Below are 18,698 nucleotides of genomic sequence, written 5' to 3' on the forward strand. Positions count from 1 at the left end.
TGCCTTTGGGGTTTTGGACTGCTTCTGCCATTTAAACCTTTGGCCTGGCTTACATATATTTGCTGTATTGATTGACACAGTGGGGTCCAGCTTTTTTCTTCCCCCTGCCTCATAGGGATCGGGCCTTTTGGCCTCGTTCCTCTGGGCAGAGACAGGGAACAGGGTGGGGCTCTGGTGCTGAAGGGCCTGCCCTATAGTGCCTGCAGAGGGGAAGGGCCCAGGAACCATTGCAGCTCCACCGGCTCTGCTGCAGGGCAATGCTAGCCTCCTGACCGGTCTCTTTGCCATCCCCTAGGCTGCCTCCTCCCTCCGAGGGCAGAAGGGTCAGTCCAAGGACAGGACCTGGAGGGCTGTGCACTGCTGACTCACCCAGCTTCAGGGAGATGCATCTGGGGACCCTCAGCCACCATAAACCGAAGGGTTCAGAAAGAGCCCTGCAAGGGAGAGGGTCCTCGGGACCTGCTGCGGGCACCAGTTCCGGCTTACTGCAAGGCTCTACGATGCCACCTGAATCCCTGTTGCTTGCCCATGGTCACCTGTGGATCCACTGACCATGCCCACCGGCCTGAGCACCAGGCCCACTATGGGGGACCAAGCAGCTTAAGGAAGTCTCTGCAGCTTTCTGAGCCCCAGCGAGACCCAGTGGACAGAGTCCCCCAGCGCAGTGGTTCTCAACGTGGGGTCTTCAGATGCGTGGCATCACCCAGGACCTTGTTCAAAATGCATATTCTGGTTTTAGTGACCAGGAAGCCTGGGGCCCAGCGGTGTTTTCACAGACCCGGTGTATCAGGAGGAGCAGCTCCCTGGGGGGGCGGGGGGCAGCAGGTGCTGGCTGAGTGGTCCCAAAGGTCTTCTCACACACCCTCACCTGCCCGTGCGTGCTTCTGCCAGCTGCAGCCAACAGCTGCCAATAGCAGGAGTGAAGCCTGCAGGGTGGCTGGTGTCGCGGGGGGTGTGTGTCCCTCCTGGGCAGCTTGATTGGCATGAGGCGCTGCCGAAGCGTTTGTGTCCAGAGGACTTGGTGAGAGCCCATGTCCCAGCTGGCAGGAATGGGCTCTAGGACTCTTTCCTTCCCCCTGCTGGCCTGCACGTCACTCACGGTCTCTGGGCTGCGGCGGCCTCACCTGCAGAATCAGGATGGTGTTGTCTCATTTGCCCAGCCCAGGCCCTGCATCCAGAACCCCTCCCGACGGCACTTCTTGTTTCTGGGAGCCGCTGTGATTCTGTACCTTGCCTGAGGGACCAGAGGTTGGAGAATGGAGAGTGCATGGGCCAGGTCCTGCATAGGGGGCTGTGGGTGTCTCGGCACAGGGAGACGGGGCTTGCTGCCTTCCCCTGTTGCCAGGTGGCTGGTGATAAGGACATGGGAGGGGAAGGTAAATAAATACAGACCCGGAGCCCTGAGAGGGAGGCAGTGAGGCTAGAGAACAGGTCCAGACACACACACCGCACCCGTGGCAGCAGAGGTGAGGACGAAGCTCAGGTGAGAGCCTGCAGGCCCGTGGGCTTTGGGTCCTGCTGCAGCTGTGGGCCAGGCAGCACGCACATCCCGGCTCTAGCTGCAGGCCCTGTGCGTGGAGGGTGGACTTGGCTTGCCACAGCCCGGCCTGATGCAGCTTCTCTTGCAGGGGCCCCCGGCTGTGGTTGGTCTCACGCTCCTGCGAAGCTCGCACCAGTAAGCCTGGTGAGAGGCCTGGTGGGGCCTGAGTGTGTTTTCCTTTTCCCTTCCAGATCCAGCCATGAGCTACCCTGGCTATCCTCCGCCCCCAGGTGGCTACCCACCAGCACCAGGTAAGAGGGTCTGTGGGCTGGGGTGTGTGTGTGTGTGTGTGTGTGAGACCGCTCCTCTCTGCCCAGCGGCCAGGGGTGGAGAGAGCGTGAATTGCCATGTGCTCACTGCCACTCCTCACTGTGGCACACCCCAGGGAGAGGAGAGGGCATGGGTGGGGGAGGAGCCGGAGAGACCTGGGTTTGAGTGACCCAGTGTGGCTGAGAGGAGTGGGCAGATGCCTTCACTGCTCTGTGACTCAGTTTCCTCTGTAAAGTGGCTTGGAGGATCTCCCCCTCGCTGGGCCGTCTCAGATGCTAATGCAATGTCCGGTCTAGCCTCTGGCATGCTGCCCCCTTGGCGCGTCTCCTACCCTGTGCTCCCGGAGCGTGCTGTGTGGCAGGAGGAAGTGGAGGCAGATACTAAGGTCACATGTCACTTGCTGCAGCTTGAGTGACAGAGTGAGGCTGTATCTCCCTGTCAGGGGATCAGAACCCAGCCAGGGCAGCGCACGTCACTTTAGGCCCCTCCTCCTTGTCCTGGAATGAAATTTGGTCTCCTTGGTGGGAAAGGAAGTGGGAGGGCTCCTGGGACAAGGGGCGGACAAGGGCATTCCAGGCTGGTCACCCTGAGGGTGCCTGAGCTGTGCTGCCCCCGCCCCTGCCCTTCCACTCTGTTAAGGTGAGCTTGGGAGGGCAGCGCCCCCCTGGGTCCAGTCTCCCTAACGCTCCACAGAGCATCCTGGAGGTGTTTGCCGAACCTGCCCGCTTCTCTAGAAAGAGGGGACGGCTTCCTCTTCTTGCTCTGTCTGTCTCACCCTAGCGCTGTGTGTGGCTCGCTAAGCGTCCGGGAGTCTGCACCTCTGCCTGCCCCGTCCCCGTTTGGCTAAAGGCCTTGGTGTTGATTTCAGGTGGCGGTGCCTGGGGAGGCGCCGGCTACCCTCCGCCCAGCATGCCCCCCATCGGGCTGGACAACGTGGCCAACTACGCAGGGCAGTTCAACCAGGACTACCTCTCAGGAATGGTGAGTCCGCAGCTGCATGGCCAGAGGGACCAGGCTGCTGGCTGCCTGTGGCTCAGAGGATCTGTGTGTCCACCGTGGGCGTGCGGTGTGTTGGGCTGTGTCTTAGGACAGGAGGGTTTTCATCAGGGCACTGCCACCTTCTCTGCCCGCCTCTGGGAAAGGGGAGGACCTTGACCCCACGGTCCCTCGGGTTCTTCATAGCTCTGGGGGATTGGGCAGGGTTGGGGGGCGACTGAATGGCTATCCTGGGTAGGCCCGGATGGGAGTAAGTAGCTTGGCTGTAAGGTAGCTTGGCCAGACGTGCTACGTTCATTTGTTGTTTTGCTGATAATACATTTTTGTAATCTGAAAGCAAATGTAAGCTTAATGGTAATAGAGCAGCCAAAACACAGCCTAACATGTGCCAGACTGGTTATAGGCACTAGGGACAAGTGAGTAAAACAGATGCTAGTCTCAGCCCAGGTGCACTTAACATCTCATGGGGGGAGACACAATAAGAATAGGTGGACGACGTGGCACTCTGGAAAGTGTGGGTGCTGGGGGAATGACAGGAGCAGGGTGAAGGGGTCAGGTGTGGGTGGGATTTTAGGTTGGGGGGATCAAGGGGACATTTGAGCCCAGATCTGAGGCAGGGGAGGGATGTGCTGTTTGAATGTCCAGGGACCCCCAGACCTTGAAGTGCCCTTGGACCTGGGACAGTGAGGAGATCCGTGTGTGGCTGAAGGCGGGGAGGGGTGAGCTGAGCGTCGAGGGTGGGGGTCCAGCTCTTGCAGGGCATAGGAGGTGTCATAGGACCCTGGCATTGATTCTGGGTGGGGGCAAATCCACCTGCCCGTGGCTGCTCCGTTCACTGGCTGTGCAGCTACGAGCGAGCGTGTGTGTCTCTGAGCCCATTTCATCCTGTGGGAAGTGGAGGAAGTGAGACTCCTTCTGTCAGAGTGCAGGTGCCAGGAGGCTGCGGCTGCCGAGGGGTGAAATGAGCCCGGCACACGCAGGGCCTGCAACGGCGCTCAGCTCTGTGCAGGCGGTGCCTGCGGGTCGGCTCTGGGAGTCCACAGTGGACTCGGCTCGGGGAAGCGGCCCTGGCCCTGAGGCTCTGCTTTGTGTGTTTCAGGCGGCCAACATGTCTGGGACGTTTGGAGGAGCCAACGTGCCACCAAACCTGTACCCTGGCGCCCCCGGGGGTGCTTACCCTCCGGTCCCCCCTGGGGGCTTCGGGCAGCCCCCTCCCACCCAGCCGTCGGTCCCACCATATGGAGTGTACCCACCCCCTGGAGGAAATCCACCCTCTGGGGTGCCCTCCTACCCTCCATTCCCAGGGGCCCCCGTGCCAGGCCAGCCCATGCCACCCCCTGGACACCAGCCCCCAGGGCCCTACCCTGGGCAGCCCCCAGTGACCTACCCTGGGCAGTCTCCAGTGCCACCGCCTGGGCAGCAGCAGCCGATGCCAAGCTATCCAGGATACCCGGGGTCCGGGACCGTCACTCCTGCTGTGCCCCCAGTCCAGGTGAGTGCTGTCTGGGTCTGGACCCCAAAGGCGGAGACGTGGTGGGGGAGGCGGGGGACTCGGAGCTATAACCTCTTATTTTCATAAAGGCTGTCACTCTGTCCCAGTCACTCTTCCTTGGGTAGCTTTCTTTCAGTCTGAGGGAGCTCCCCTGCCCCTGCCCTCCCTGTTTGCCTGCTGGGGCCTTGTGTCATTGCTGCCTGCCCTGTGTGTGGTAGGAGCCACCAGGCCACTGGTCTCAAGGCATATGCCCAGTGGCTCCCTGTCTGCAGTGCCCTCGTACTGTTCTCCCAGACAGGTTTTGGAAGATTGTTAAATTCTTAAAAGGAAAATGGTTGGCAGTTCCTCCTGGGTTGATCTTGGCTCATGTCGGAGAACTGCTCCTGTTTGTGGAGCCGAGAACTCATTGTCATGGTTACATGGCCAGCCCTGCCCAGCACTGAGCTGTGGTATGTGCTGGGTGACTATTTTAGACAGAGGGACCCCTCTTCTCTACCCCGCCTCCTGCACTGCCCTCTGCCCTCCCTCTCTTATCATTTCTCTGAGCTTATCTCTAACTGTATTATCACCAGCTTGTTCCAGTCACCAGGAGACACCTGCCAGGGGACAATTTAGCCTGATGTGTCCAAGTTGGCTGGGGTTTGCAGGCGGTCAGAGTCTATAGAGATCAGAGCCAAGGGGCTGGCCCTTGTCTAGGAGTAGTGGGGCTGCTGTGTGCTGTAGGGCAGGGTGGGTGCCTGCACCCCCTGAGGGTACCGGCCCATCAGGAGTGCTCATGCGGGCTGCGCTGGGGAGGCGTGTCGGGGAAAGCCGATGGCTCCTGTTCCCAGGTCCCACCTTTTGCCAGGATCTGGCCCCCAGCCCCGGAGGACCCGGGCGTAGAGCAGATTGTCAGCATCAGGACTCAGCTGTAGGTGGGCTCCTGGCCCCGGCAGCCAGGCAGAAGCTTCCATACCAGAACACCAGGACAGACCAGGTCAGGCTAGGCAGACTCTATGTGGAGTGCTCTGTGTAATTAGTCGCCGGCCCCATCAGGCCTTTGTCCGAGTCTGGGGGTACAGCAGCTTTGCATCTGGGGCAGCGACATGCAGGTCATTTGACCTGTGACTGTTTGCCCCAGTAGTTTGGAAACCGAGGCACCATCACAGATGCATCCGGCTTTGACCCCCTGCGCGACGCCGAGGTCCTTCGGAAGGCCATGAAAGGCTTTGGTGAGAGACCCCTGGCGGCTCAGACCCTAGCCCCCCTGCCTGGTTCCCCAGGCCTCTTCTAGTGGCTCTCTGGGCTGGGGTGGCTCCCACTGGCTATGGGAGAAAAGGGGTGGGTGGGATGCCCAGGAGAATGCAAGGGCCCAGGCCAGGAAAGTCTACACCCGCAGCCCTGCTCCCCTCCCCCAGGGACGGATGAGCAGGCCATCATCGACTGCCTGGGGAGCCGCTCCAACAAGCAGCGGCAGCAGATCCTGCTGTCCTTCAAGACAGCTTACGGCAAGGTGAGTGCTGGGGGACGTGGGAGGGCGGCGAGCCTTGGTCCCCCAGAGCCAGGCTCTCCACCGCCAACACAGCTCTCCTCACCCCTGCTTTTCCATGGGATGGACCATGAGCTGCATTAGGGTGTATCCTGCTGCCCGCCCAGCTGGTGGCCTCCCCAATGCTGGCGCCTGTTAGATGTGAAAGATTCCCCAAGGACAATGTCTCCAGTCTTTGGGATACTGAGTTTTGGGGACAGGTGCCCGGATGTCTGTCTTCTGTCCCTGTTCAAGTTAAGCCCCCTGCTCTCGGGGACCGTGGACACAGCTTTCATGCCCTCTCTCCCACCTGCCCTCAGTCTCCCCTCCCTCCCGCTCTTCAAGACTACCCAGGAGGCTGAGCTGATGGGCGAGCATCCAAGGAAAAGGCTTTAGTGTGCCACACACATGCAGGGAGGGGGGTACGTTTTGAATTTTTGGGTTTTGAATCCTAGAAGCTGAAAATGGGGTAAATCCAGCCCAGGGCTTCCCAAACTGCTGTGTGCTGTGGGCTGCCGGGCACCTTGTCCCCTGTGTAGGCTCTAGCTTGGCAGGTCCAGGCTGGGGCCCGAGTGAGGCCTTTCTCCCAGGTCCCCCGTGCTGCTGGCCCTCAGATCTGGGGTGTTGTTTAGATTTCATCACCTTCTGTGGTTCCTAAAACAGGCTCCTCTTTGTTTATTTCAATTCCCAACCAGGATTTGATCAAAGATCTGAAATCCGAGCTGTCAGGAAACTTTGAGAAGACCATCTTGGCGCTGATGAAGACCCCGATCCTTTTTGACGCTTATGAGATAAAGGAAGCCATCAAGGTGTGTGTGTGTGTGTGTGTGTGTGTGGACACAGCCCAGGAGGAGGCCTGCATGGTGTGGTACAGCCTACTCATCCGCTCCTGCCTCCCCTGGGTTAGAGCCCGCGTGCTGGAGAAAGGGATGTTTTCCGGAGAGGCGGATAACTCGCCGTTTGTCATCAGAGGGCAAACTGCGCCCCGCTCCGTGTCTGGACGGTGGGAGCTGGGCTGTGGAGGAAGCTAGTGGTGGGGGCGGGGTGAGCTGAGGAGGTGTGGGAGGCCGTGGTTGGTGTCTTCATTCATTCTGACCCTGTGGTCAGCAAATAGCAGAACCGCGCTTGAGGAGTGTAGGCGAAACAGGTGAAGACGCGGCTGTGAGGACCGCGAGGCCCGGCAGGGAGAGGGCCGGGAGCAGGGGCTGCAGGGGCAGAGCTGGGCAGGGCTGCCCCTCGTCTGCATTCTCTCCCTTGCTCCTGTGCCTTCTCTTCCATGCTGCTTCCAGCCGGCCTCGCCCCTTCTCCTGTCTACCTGTCAGATCCAACCATACAGGAGCCCAGCTGCCCCTGTCCAGATTGCAAATGGGGGCAGCTTCTGATTGGCTCACCCTGCGCTCCCTGTGGCCCCTTAGCCCCTGGGGGTGAGTCCTCTCCATCCCACGCAGTGCTTGGGCTTTGCACGGGGCTCCTGTGTGTGCGGCCCGTACCTCGGAAGGATCTGTGACCGCAGGCCTGGGAGGCACCGCGAAGAGGGGCAGAGAGCTCGGTGCGGTGGCCTGGCACGGGGAACACTGTGCAAAGACACACCTGCATGATCCATCCTAGGGAGGGGGACAGGAGGCAACTGGGGAGGGCCACGGCCTGGGCCGCCCCCAGCAGCTTTGGCTGGTGATAAACAGCACAGGCTTGGGTGAGCTTGGCTGTTGCTAAGCAGCTGTGTGTCCTTGAGCATCTGTGATGGGCGCAGAGGATGCTCTCAGGGTGTGGTGAGCACTGGATAATGCGGCAGATGGTCTGACCCTCATGGCAGGGGTCATCCTAAAACAGCTGCCGGTGCGTGGGGCTTCCTGCCTGGCCTGCGCTGGGTGCTCCACCCACATTAACTCATTTACTTCTCGTGTCTTCCCTGTGAGCTCGGCACCCCACCACTCCCATTCTGTAGACAAGGAGCCTGAGGCACAGAGAGGTTCAGTAACATGCACAAGGTCACACAGCTGATAAGCCGTGGAGCCAAGGGTCAGGTCGGCATAGAGCCAGGCTGCCGGCCTGGTCCTGTGCCTTCCTGCCACCCCTGGCCAGGTCATTCCTGCTGTCCTCATGGTTACTGCCTTCTCACAGGTGTCTCCAGACTCCCTCAGTCCCCTTGGGGACTGTCACTGTTCTCCATGTCCACTCTGCTCACTCTCACCTTTAACCCATTGTCTTAGTTGTGTGTCTTCTCACGGGCGGAACTAGAATACACAGACCGTGGGGCACATCTCCTGGCCGCGTGCCACATCTGATTCTTGGTTTGCCGCTCTGCGGGGGGACGGGCCTTTAAGCGATCCCTGCTCATGCTCGCAACCCTTGTCCCCGTCGTCCAGGCTGGGGAGCCGCACGCTGGGTGTGTCTGTGCTGGGGGCCCCTCCTGCCGGAGCACCTGCCATCTTTGCTGGGCGTGGGTGAGGGCACGGTGCCGACCGTGGGGTTTGTTGTGTTCTCTGCCGTGGCAGGGGGCTGGCACCGATGAAGCCTGCCTGATCGAGATCCTCGCTTCCCGCAGCAACGAGCACATCCGGGAACTGAACAAAGCCTATAAAACAGGTTAGGCTGCCCTGGCCCGGGCCGGCCGCGGGTCCCTCTGCTTTCTCTGCCTTGGACTCACCTCTGTCTTATCACTCCATTTCCTGCCACTCCCAACATGCTGAGCTTTGGCCTAAGACCCGTCCCAGCCTGCACGTGACTAAGAGGGGGGAGACCCGGGGAAACCCTCTTGGGTGTGTTTGAGGCCGAGCCTGAGCAGCCAGGTCAGAACGGAGGTCATCGACCTGGTCATTCCTGGAGGGCCACCTGGGCCCCGGGCCCTGCCCTGGCCGGCGCCCACTGCTGCCTGTGTAAGCAGCAGGGCACTCCTTCTTGTCTCCTTGTCAGAATTCAAGAAGACCCTGGAGGAGGCCATTCGGAGCGACACGTCGGGGCACTTCCAGCGGCTCCTCATCTCCCTCTCCCAGGTACCTCCCCGTTGCAGGGCCCGCACCAGCCATGCCTGCACGCACTGTGAGGAGGGGGCAGAGGAAGTCCTTACTGATTCCACTTGCGGGATGTGCTCCCATCGGAGGGTGGGCGGAAGCTTCACGGGCTGGGAGGAGATGGCTGGCACGCAGGTGTGCCCGGCGAGGCAGAGCTCCGCTGGAGGAGGGCGGTGCAGCCTCCCTCCGCTGCCCGGGCCCGTGCTTCAACTTAGCGCGTGTGACCGGACTCGCTGGGAACACAGAACGCGGGGAACTTTCAGGAAAGTGAGTGGGGAGGCAGAACCAGAAGTTCCTGTGTGTGGGGCGTCCGGGGAAACCCGATGGAGGCACAGGCTGGGTCATTTCTCACCGCAGGGCTTACTTAGCGCTCCGGGGGGCTCAGAAGGCAGCAGTGGAGAGGAGGGGGATGTGTCCTCCAAGGAGGGGCCTTGCTCAGCCAGCCTGCTTCTTTTCAGGGAAACCGGGATGAAAGCACAAACGTGGACATGTCTCTCGTCCAGCGAGATGTCCAGGTGAGTGTGAGGCCGGGCCAGGAACCCGGCCCGAGCTTCCGAAGCCAGGGTGTCCGCCACTTTCCTGCTTCACAAGGGAGGTACTGTGGGGCGTGAGGAGCAGCAGCAGGGAGTTTCAGCCATGCTCTGCTGTTCATCGAGCCGGTCACCCCAGCTTCTGGCCTCAGTTTCCCCACCTCTGTGAGGGAGCATGTGAGATGATAAATATGGCCAGAGGAGCTATGTCACAGCTGTGGCTTTGGAACGTCATGTGGCCTTGGTACACTGCCTGTGTTTTGTCACCTGTACCTTTCAGTTCACAAGGCTGTTGAGGGTCTGAGCCTAGAAACAGCCATCACATTAGTTGTGCAGCCTGGGAATTCTGCCCTTGTCCCCCATATGAGTTGTAGACAAAAGAGAGTAAGTCCAGGCATCTCAGCTCCTCCCTAGAGAAATCTGCATTTCCCACTAATGGATCAGACCACATGTTCTGGCTGGGGAGAGCCACAGCTTCCTGGTGGGTTGGAGCTGGGTTGGAGCTGGCTGTACCTCGTGTCCCCGCCCCCTCCACCCTTTCCTCCGCTCCTGCCACCCTCGGCAAGGCGTTCACCATCAGCCGTCGGCTGCCATCTGTCGGGTTGGACCAGGACCTTGTGAGATGTTCCCTGGTTAGGTGAGGGGAGAGCTGCTCTCTGCCTTGGTCCTTTTGTTTCCAGATGAAGACACTGAAGGTCAGAGGTTGAGCCTGTGCCCAGGGAAACCTGGAGGCAGAGCCTGGGGGAGGTCCAGCCCCCTGCTTCTGTTCCCCAGCTCCAATAGCACCCACCTGCCCTGCAGGTCTGCCTGAATCGACACCTGCCCGGCTTGTGACTTTTTTTTTTAAAGACTGGTTTATGTATTTGAAAATCAGAGTTACAGAGAGAGGGGAGAGAAGAGAGAGAGAGATCTTCCATTCTCTGGTTCACCCTCCAAATGGCCGCAATGGTCAGGGCTGAAGCAATCCAAAGCCAGGAGCCAGGAACTTCTTCTGGGTCTCCCATGTGGGTTCAGGGGCCCAGGCACTTGGGCCATCTTCCGCTGCAGGCCATTAGCAGGGTGCTGGATCAGAAGTGGAGCAGCCAGGACTCAAAGTGGTGCCCATAGAGGATGCTGGCATCCCAGGCAGCAGCTTAATCCGCTGAACCACAGCGCTGGCGCCTGGCTTGTGACATTTGTTCCCTGCTCTGGGTTCAGGGCTGCAGGTCCTGAGGCTCTGGCTCTGATTCTTGGCCCCGTGGGAATTTCACAGACCATTGCCTCGCGGAGGCGGAAGTTGGCTCAGGTGCAGGGTCCCGTGCTGCGCCGCTTCGGCCTCACCTCCGCCTGCAAGATCTCTGGGTATCTGTCCTCTGCTCATGGGCGTCAGTGCCCTCAGGTTCCGAGAGCTGCTGCGTGAGGCCGCGCAGGCACTTCGGGGCCATCCAGGTCAGAGGTTGCAAACTGGGCAAATGTCCTGGACTCGAGCCAACCCTTGAGGAGCTTAACAGACAAGCGCAAATTCTACCCCTCCTCAGACATCATGTCTAGGCCATAAACCTTGGGGGAAGTAGAAAATCACATAGGATCCACACCTGCAGCCGTCATCAGGCAGCTGTTGTAATGTTTATGGTCTCACGTGTTCCTTCTTAGGGGCAGGGGAACTGCTGTTTAAGGCTGGGAAATTTCCACGTAGAAATCTAGATTAGTGGCCTTGCTGGGCAACGGACCTGGTGGCTGGGAGCCTGCTGTCTGCTCTTTGTCCATAGCTGGTGCTGAGAAACCGAGTTATGGCTGGCCTGTTGCCCTCAGTTAAGGGCCCCGGCTGTTCCTCTGGGCTTTCAAGCTTGTGACCCCAAATCGCCAGCCTTCGCCTGTTAGGGAGAAGGAAGCTAAGGCCGAGAGGGCCTGTGGCTCGCTGCCAGCAGAGCTGGGACTTGAGCCCAGGCCTCTCATTCCATTGTTTTCTCTGCGGTGCAGCTCCCTGGGTTGGGTTAGGGCTGTTGTTCCTTGCCTGACCTGGTTGTCCTGGCCCTGAGCACCCCTGCCCCTCCATGCCCCAGCTGCTCCTGTACCACCCAGTGGGTGTCTGGCTCTGCAGAGGCTCCACACAGCTGCACCCCAGCAGCCAAACACTGTGCCCATATCCTCTTCTAGACCTGCAGAGCCAGCCCCTCCCAGCTTTCCTAGGTGACCTGGGCTCGGTGTCTGGGCTGAGGAGGCCTGCATTGCATGTGTGTCTTGCTATCTGTCCAGGAGCTGTATGCAGCCGGGGAGAACCGCCTGGGAACAGACGAGTCCAAGTTCAATGCCGTTCTGTGCTCCCGGAGCCGGGCCCACCTGGTGGCAGGTAAGGCAAGGCCGCCCAGGGGCAGTTAGATGAGGTTCGGAGCAAAGCCTGCAGGAATGCATGGCTGCTTCTCGCTCCCTGGGGCGTTCGCTTCCGCAGAAGCGCCCCCTGGTGGTGACTGCAAAGATGCGGATCCAGGGTTTGCTTGAGGTCTGTGAGCCGCCCGCTGTGGAGGAAGCAGAGAAGGCAGGAGACAGAGGCTGCCCTTGGCTGCATCTTCCCACGCTGGGAGAGGCCTTGGGGGCACCCAGCCAGCGTGTGCCAGAGTGTCGCGTACGAAGCGATCCCAGCAGTAGTACTGGGTGACCTTCATTTACTTGTCCACCCAACACATAAATGGAGCTCATGCCCATGCCAGCCCCTCGGTAGAGCAGGTGTGGGGGAGCAGGAGTGCACAGAGCGCCACGGAGCCCCTGTCGTTGCTTGTTTGGAGAGACAGACTTGAGCAAATGCTAAGTAAAATCATAGCAGGCGGTCAATTCCGCAGGGAAATATGATAAAGCTGACACCAGGGACAGGGAGCGTGGACTGGGGGCAGTCCTCACCCAGGCGCTGCCATCCGACTGAAAAGCCTGAAGGACATGCAGGTGCAGAGGCCCTGGAGGCGGTCCGTGTGGCTGGAGCGGGCCGAGTGAGCGCAGGAGTGAGGGCAGAGGTGGTGGAAAGCCCCGCCCACAGCCGCGTGGAATCCACGCACTGAGTCCCAGGGCTGTGACCGGCTGGTGGGTGACGAATGGAGTGAGGAGTCCATGGCACATCGGGGACAGCAGTCAGGAGGCCGCACGGGTCGGGGCGGTGGGGTGGGGTGGGAAAGGTCGGGCTCTGGCCCTGCTCGCTGTAGGCGTGCAGTGTGGTGCATACAGAGGAGCGAGGATGACCCCGGAGTGTGTGGCTAAGCCAGTGGGAGACGGGAGAGGTCCTGGGTTGAGCGTGGACAGAGGGACTGTGGACAGAGCAGGCTGTAGGAGGGAGGGTGATCCCAGGTAGGCTGCTGGGTTTGTGAGCCTGAAGGTCAGGAGGGGACCTGACCAGGCCTCCGTGTGGCAGGTGCGAGAGGTGGGAGGTATTGGAGGCTTCAGGAGGGACTGGGGAGACAGAAAGGCTTTGAGCACTGGGCCCACCCCAGGTACCAAGGAGACCAAGAAGGAGCAGGGTCAGGTGCAAGGACCCAGGGAAGGGGGAGTGCTGGGGGCCGGCTGCATTAGAGCAGTCGCTGTGAGCCAGAGGGGGATGGCTGAGAGTGGTGAGCACCCCCAGTGTCCGGAGCGGCTCTGGCCAGAGCTGCTCGGTGGGTGACAAGGGTGACAGCCCGAACACCTGCTGTCCTGTGGTGCAGGAGCTGTGGTTGTTTTACAGAGAAACCGGCAGACACCGCGGTGGTTGGAGCAGTCGGGTCACGCAGCTGTGTGTGGCCGAGCTCAGATCTGAGCCCAGCTGCCCAGAGCACGCTTCTTTCTTAAACATTTAAAAAAGCTTTACTTAGTTTTATTTGTTTGGAAGCAGAGTGACAGAAAGAGAGAGAGAAGTACCAGACTTCCATCTGCTTGTTCACTCCCTGGATTCCTGTACCAGCTGGGATTGGGCCAGGCTGAAGCCAGGAGTCCAGAACTCCATCCGGGTCTTTCATGCGGGTGTCAGGGGCCCAAGCATTCGAGCCATCATCCGCTGCTTTCCCAAGTGCACTAGCAGGGAGCTGGAGCAGAAGCAGAGCCAGGACTTAAACCCAGATATCCAGTATGGGATGTGGCACCTTAACCACTGTGCCCTATCCTGTCCCTAAGCAGTGTTGTTAAATGTATTTTATTGACAGAAATATACACACACACACAGAGGCAGAGAGCGTGCCCCTGTGTGCTGGCTCACTTTCCAAATGTCTTGGAGCCAGGAAGTGGGTCTGGGTCTCCCATGTAAGTGGCAGGGACACCAGCACTTGGACCATCATCGCTGTCGTCCAGGGTGCGCATTAGCAGGAAGCCGGACTCGAACTAGGCACTCTGAGAGGCGCTGTGGGCATCCCAGCCAGTGCCTCCCCCGGGGCACACCTTTTAGCCGCCTCGCTGTGCTCTAATAGTTATTTGAATAAGACTGGGATGAAAGTAGTACATTAAACCCATGGTGTCTCCCACGTGACTTAGTAGAAAAGCATCACTGACGTGGAGGAAATAGGGATGAGATGGCTGGAGATGCAGCGGAAGTCATGAGGCTGCTCTGTGCGTGACCCGCGTCAGGGCTGGGGAAGGAGAGATTGGACCCAGAGTCAGCGCCTGTCAGGATGCCCACCTCCGTGGCAGCACAGTCCACAGCAGGGGGTTCAGCCGGTCTGCTGGGGCGGGGCTGACCCGAAATAGTGGAGATGTGGGTGCACTGCCAGTGCCGGGGATTTGAGAAGGGAGGAGTGCTGCTGGGGTCGGGGTGGGAGCAGGGGACCCTGTGTGGGGGATGATGGTGTGATGTGGGTGAGCCAACGGAACAAGAGTGCGGCCACCTTGAGAACTGCAGGCGTGCTAGGTGGGGCCCTCCGGGGCTCCCGGAGAGGCCTCTGTGGGCAGCCAGGACCAGATACCATGGACGAGGTGGCTTCAGTGGCACGGTCTCCTCCCTCACAGCTGGGAGAGCCGAGGTGATGCCAAGGCGCTGGCAGGACAGCAGGACCACTGCCTGCTGGGGGCCTCTCTTCCTGGCCGCACACAGCCACCCCCTGCTGCGTCCCCTCCTGCTCTGGCCCCTGGGACACATCCCTGGTTCCTCCGTGTCTCCTCCCCTTAGCTTGGCCGCCCTGCAGGCCCTGTCTTAACCAAATCATTGCTTCTGAGACCTTGTGTGCAGATCCGGTTGCGTCTTGGGCACTGGGGGTCAGAGCATCCGCGCGTGCCGCGGCTCCGTCCCTGACCTGTCCTCCCATCTTCCCGCTAGTTTTCAACGAGTACCAGAGGATGACAGGCCGGGACATCGAGAAGAGCATCTGCCGGGAGATGTCCGGGGACCTGGAACAGGGCATGCTGGCCGTGGGTAGGCGTCTTGTCTGTCTTCCGGGTGGGGGCCGGAGGATCCCGCAGGGTCCCGGGTTGCTAAGTCCAGCGTCCGAATGGTGGGGACTGCTCCGTGGGGCGCTGTGGCGTGGGATCCCCGGCTGTCCCGGGTAGGGTGCCTTGTTTGTCTCCAGCGCCGCTCTGGGGAAGGCAACCACAGCGTGGGCACCAGCGGGAGCCCATCCAGCCGCTCTGTGGAGGAAGATGACTCACGTCCTGCCAAGTTCCCTCTAAAAATAACTCCCCTGCAGGCAGTCGGGAGATGTTTGTGATGGAAACACGGGGAAGATTTTTCTTTGCAGCCGCAAAGCAGGCTGGGCTCCCAGGACAAGGGTGTCTCCCCGCTGCGGTTCCGAGGCCCCTGTAGCCCCTCTGGGTCCCCTGCGGCCTGGTGACGCCGTGCTCCTCTCTTGCAGTGAAGTGTCTCAAGAACACCCCGGCCTTCTTTGCCGAAAGACTCAACAGGGCCATGCGGGTACGTAAGGCCCGGGGCTGCGCGCTGAAGATGGAGGGCGAGGGGCCAAAAGCCACACCTGTGTGGCCCCCGGGGGCCGGGGCGGTGGCGCCGCTCATGCTCTCTGGCCAACTCTCTCCAGGGAGCAGGGACCAAGGACCGGACCCTGATCCGCATCATGGTGTCCCGCAGTGAGATCGACCTCCTGGACATCAGGGCCGAGTACAAGCGGATGTACGGCAAGTCGCTGTACCACGACATCTCGGTACGGGTCCTCTGCCTCACGGGGGCCCTGGCCCTCCCACTCTCCCTGCCACCCCTCTCCTCTGGGAAGGGCCACACGCTGGGCCTCTGTGCCACACGGCTTGCTCGCAGATTGTCGGCGTCTGAGGGTGGGTGGGATGGGCCCTGACCCTGCTGCTGGCCCCACCTGCGTCTGCCAGCATCCAGGACACTGCTGCCCAGAAACTGGCTGGGGGCGCCTTCCCAGGGGAGCAGAGACGACTCAGGACCTGACCTTGAGAGACCCCTCTCTGTGACCTGGGCTGGCTCTCATTGTCACTTGTCCCCAGTTTTACTGCAGTTCAGAGCAAGGGTCCTGGGGTCGGTGTGACCTCAAGCAGTTTCCCTAAACCTCCTTGAACTCCATCCAGCTCCACTGTCTTTTTTTCTTCTTTTTTTAAAAATTTATTTATTTATTTATTTATTTGAAAGTCAGAGTTACACAGAGAGAGGAGAGGCAGAGAGAGAGAGAGAGAGAAGTCTTCCCCAGATGGCCGCAACGGCCGGAGCTGCGCCGATCCGAAGCCAGGAGCCAGGAGCTTCTTCCGGGACTCCCACACAGGTGCAGGGACCCAAGGACTTGGGCCATCTTCTGCTTTCCTAGGCCATAACAGAGAGCTGGATTGGGAGTGGAGCAGCCGGCGCTTCAGGCCAGGGCGTAAACCTGCTGCACCACAGCGCCAGCCTCCACTGTCTATAAGACGAGGAGAAAAATGGGTCGTCCCTTACGAGGGTCATGACCACTGGATGAGGCATTCGGGCTGTACATTGGCTACGACGAGGCCCCTGTGTATCAGGGCCAGGCTGGGTGGCCTGACAATGAAGTCCTGGCTCACCAGCACCGGGGCCTGATTTCAGACGTGCCAGCACTTGATGATGTTGGGCACGTCAAGGAGAGAAGTGAAGAAGCCACAGGCCTTGTCCTCAAAGCTCAGTGTGGAAGGAAATGGTTAGAAGTTCGCTGAGCCTGGCCTGCCGCCCCCCTTCCCCCATCACATGCAGCGGGGGCAGGGAGGCCTGAGTGACGTCACCACCCGGCATCGATGGGAAAGCCTCGCTCCAGCACAGCATTAACGTACTGGGAGGGGAACAGCGTTGGGTAGCCCTTGGCAGTATCTTTTAGGTTTTTTGTTTGAAAGACAGCATTACATAAGCCAGGTTGTGGGGCGACAGAGAGAGAGAGAGAGAGAGAGAGAGAGAGAGAGATCTTCCATCCATTGGTTCAATTCCCAGATGGCTGCAATGGCCGGGGCTGGACAGGGCTGGAGCCAGGAGCCCAGGAGCCTATCTGGGTCTTCCATGTGGGTGCAGGGGCCCAAGGACTTGGGCCATCTTCCACGCTTTCCCAGGCCATTAAGAGGAAGCTGAACTGAAAGTGCAGCAGCCGGAACACAAACGAGTGCCCATTATGGGATGCTAGTGCCGCAGGCCTCTTAGGGTGATTATTGGATTCCCCTTTGGTTCTTTATTTGGCTTTGATTCCTGGGGGCTGGGGAGGCTGGGCTGTACTGTCTGTGGCCCACAGGACTAGCAGGTGGGACGTGTGCGTGGAAGGGCCTGTCTCTCCATGGGAGAAAAGTCAGGAGCCAGCAGGCCCAGTGGCCCTGCCTCCCTTAGCTGACGTCTTCCTTGTTTCTGTGGCCAGGGAGACACTTCGGGGGATTACCGGAAGATTCTGCTGAAGATATGTGGCGGCAATGACTGAGCGGTATCCCGGGGCTCACGGCTGCCCACCCGCCAGCAAGGGTGAGGACAGGAAAAGGCTGGAAGAATGTCTCTTTCTAACGAATCCACCCAGCAGCCCCCAGGCGCACCGTCCGCAGAGCCCGAGCCGGGCACCCTGCTGAAGGGCCCGGCTCGGTCCACACTCTCAGGATGCCTCTCCCTCCCCACGCGGCCCCGCAGCCTCTCGCTGCTGGAGTAGATGTGTGCTTTGCTGACTCCTGCAATCGTCTCCCGTGCTTGTGCCTGAGCCCCCATGGCTTCATTTTAGTGGTGAAAGATTCCGTTTCTGTCTGTCGTCACACTCACACAGGTCTGTTTGCTGGGGGCACGTTTCTGGTGGTGGTGGTGGTGGGGGTGTCCTTTCCTCACAGAGGCGGAAAAGGGAGGACCAGTGAGGGTGATCTTTGCATCTGGTGAGAATGTGTCATGAGCTTTGTTATTGCCAAACTCACTCCTTTTTTAGGAAAAAAAAAAAAAAAAAAAAAAAGGCCAGAAAGTCTTCTGTTGCATTTTCTATGTAACCACGAGGACAAAGCCAGTTCCCTGCCAGTGACGAAACTTCTTGTACTTTGGAATGTGCCTTAAACCTGAATGTCTCTAGCCAAAAACTGTTTTTCCAAATTAAAGTTAGCCAGTTCTGGAATGTTCTGGAAATGTCTCCCTGGTGCCAACTTGTTTTCCTTCGCTTCACGGCTCTGCTTCAGGGCTTCCAGCCTCATTAACCAGTGAGAATTCACATAGCTTTAGGTAGCAAAGTTTACAGTAAGTGGCTACAAGGACACGGAAGGGAAGCTCTCCAAATGCATGCTGGGACCTGGGTCAGGTGCAGTGATGTCCCCTGGGGGCACAAGGTGGTCTTTCACCCAGACCAGGAGAAGGGGCTGGGTAGAGAGGGTGTGTATGACTCCTAGGGTAGAGCTTTCAGCCGGAGGCCCTAGAGGAGGGTGGAGATGCCCCAGAGGTGAGCACCCAGTGCCTCCCCCAAGGTTGCCTCCGGTTTGAAGGCCCTGGCTCTGGTCCCCATGGTTGGGGGAGTGCAGCAGAGAAAGAGTTTCTAGGGATCCCTGGGTGACAGGCAGACGCACAGCTCTTGCCCTGCACATCAGGGGTCTCCACTCACGCACGCCCTCTTGGATCTCCTGCGTTGCAAGGTTTAGAAAGGGGAGAATCAGCCCAGGATCCCGGGAGTGGCTTGTCTATAGGGCAGACATCTGCTGGGGGGCACTGTCTGACTCCTCACAGCCCCTAAGCGGCGAGAAGAGGGATGGACCCTGGGGGGCTGGAGCAGCTGGGAGCTGGGCACCAGACCTGTGCGGGCACTCAGGTGGAGGGCAGGTCCTGGTCACCACGTCCGCCTCTGGGTGTCCGTGCCAAGAGCTTCCTGAGCTAGAACAGTCCTGCCTGAGGCCCCACCCTGTTGATCTCCAAAGAAGACCCTCCCCTAGGCAGGCCCTCACCAGGGTGCCAGATGGGACCTACCTGATGGAATGGACTCCTGGCCATTGTCCAACGTGCCATGAACCCAGGCTGACT

At 59.8% G+C, this 18,698-nt stretch overlaps 1 protein-coding gene across 1 annotated transcript in view; it reads left to right on the forward strand.

Annotated features, from left to right (window-relative positions):
* ANXA11 (annexin A11) overlaps positions 1-17,823 on the forward strand; it is a 44,154-nt gene extending 26,331 nt beyond the window's left edge. The window contains exons 2-15 of the mRNA XM_062214263.1: positions 1,732-1,791; positions 2,679-2,791; positions 3,906-4,298; positions 5,422-5,509; positions 5,696-5,790; positions 6,501-6,614; positions 8,301-8,391; positions 8,719-8,798; positions 9,275-9,331; positions 11,582-11,675; positions 14,589-14,684; positions 15,121-15,179; positions 15,301-15,423; positions 17,086-17,823. Of these exons, the coding sequence (XP_062070247.1) occupies positions 1,740-1,791; positions 2,679-2,791; positions 3,906-4,298; positions 5,422-5,509; positions 5,696-5,790; positions 6,501-6,614; positions 8,301-8,391; positions 8,719-8,798; positions 9,275-9,331; positions 11,582-11,675; positions 14,589-14,684; positions 15,121-15,179; positions 15,301-15,423; positions 17,086-17,145 (1,515 nt within the window). The 5' untranslated portion in view covers positions 1,732-1,739 and the 3' untranslated portion in view covers positions 17,146-17,823. The remainder of the gene's footprint in view (positions 1-1,731; positions 1,792-2,678; positions 2,792-3,905; positions 4,299-5,421; positions 5,510-5,695; positions 5,791-6,500; positions 6,615-8,300; positions 8,392-8,718; positions 8,799-9,274; positions 9,332-11,581; positions 11,676-14,588; positions 14,685-15,120; positions 15,180-15,300; positions 15,424-17,085) is intronic.
* Positions 17,824-18,698: the final 875 nt, after the last annotated feature.

Source organism: Lepus europaeus, chromosome 17 (assembly GCF_033115175.1).
Source record: "Lepus europaeus isolate LE1 chromosome 17, mLepTim1.pri, whole genome shotgun sequence".
NCBI lineage: Eukaryota > Metazoa > Chordata > Mammalia > Lagomorpha > Leporidae > Lepus > Lepus europaeus.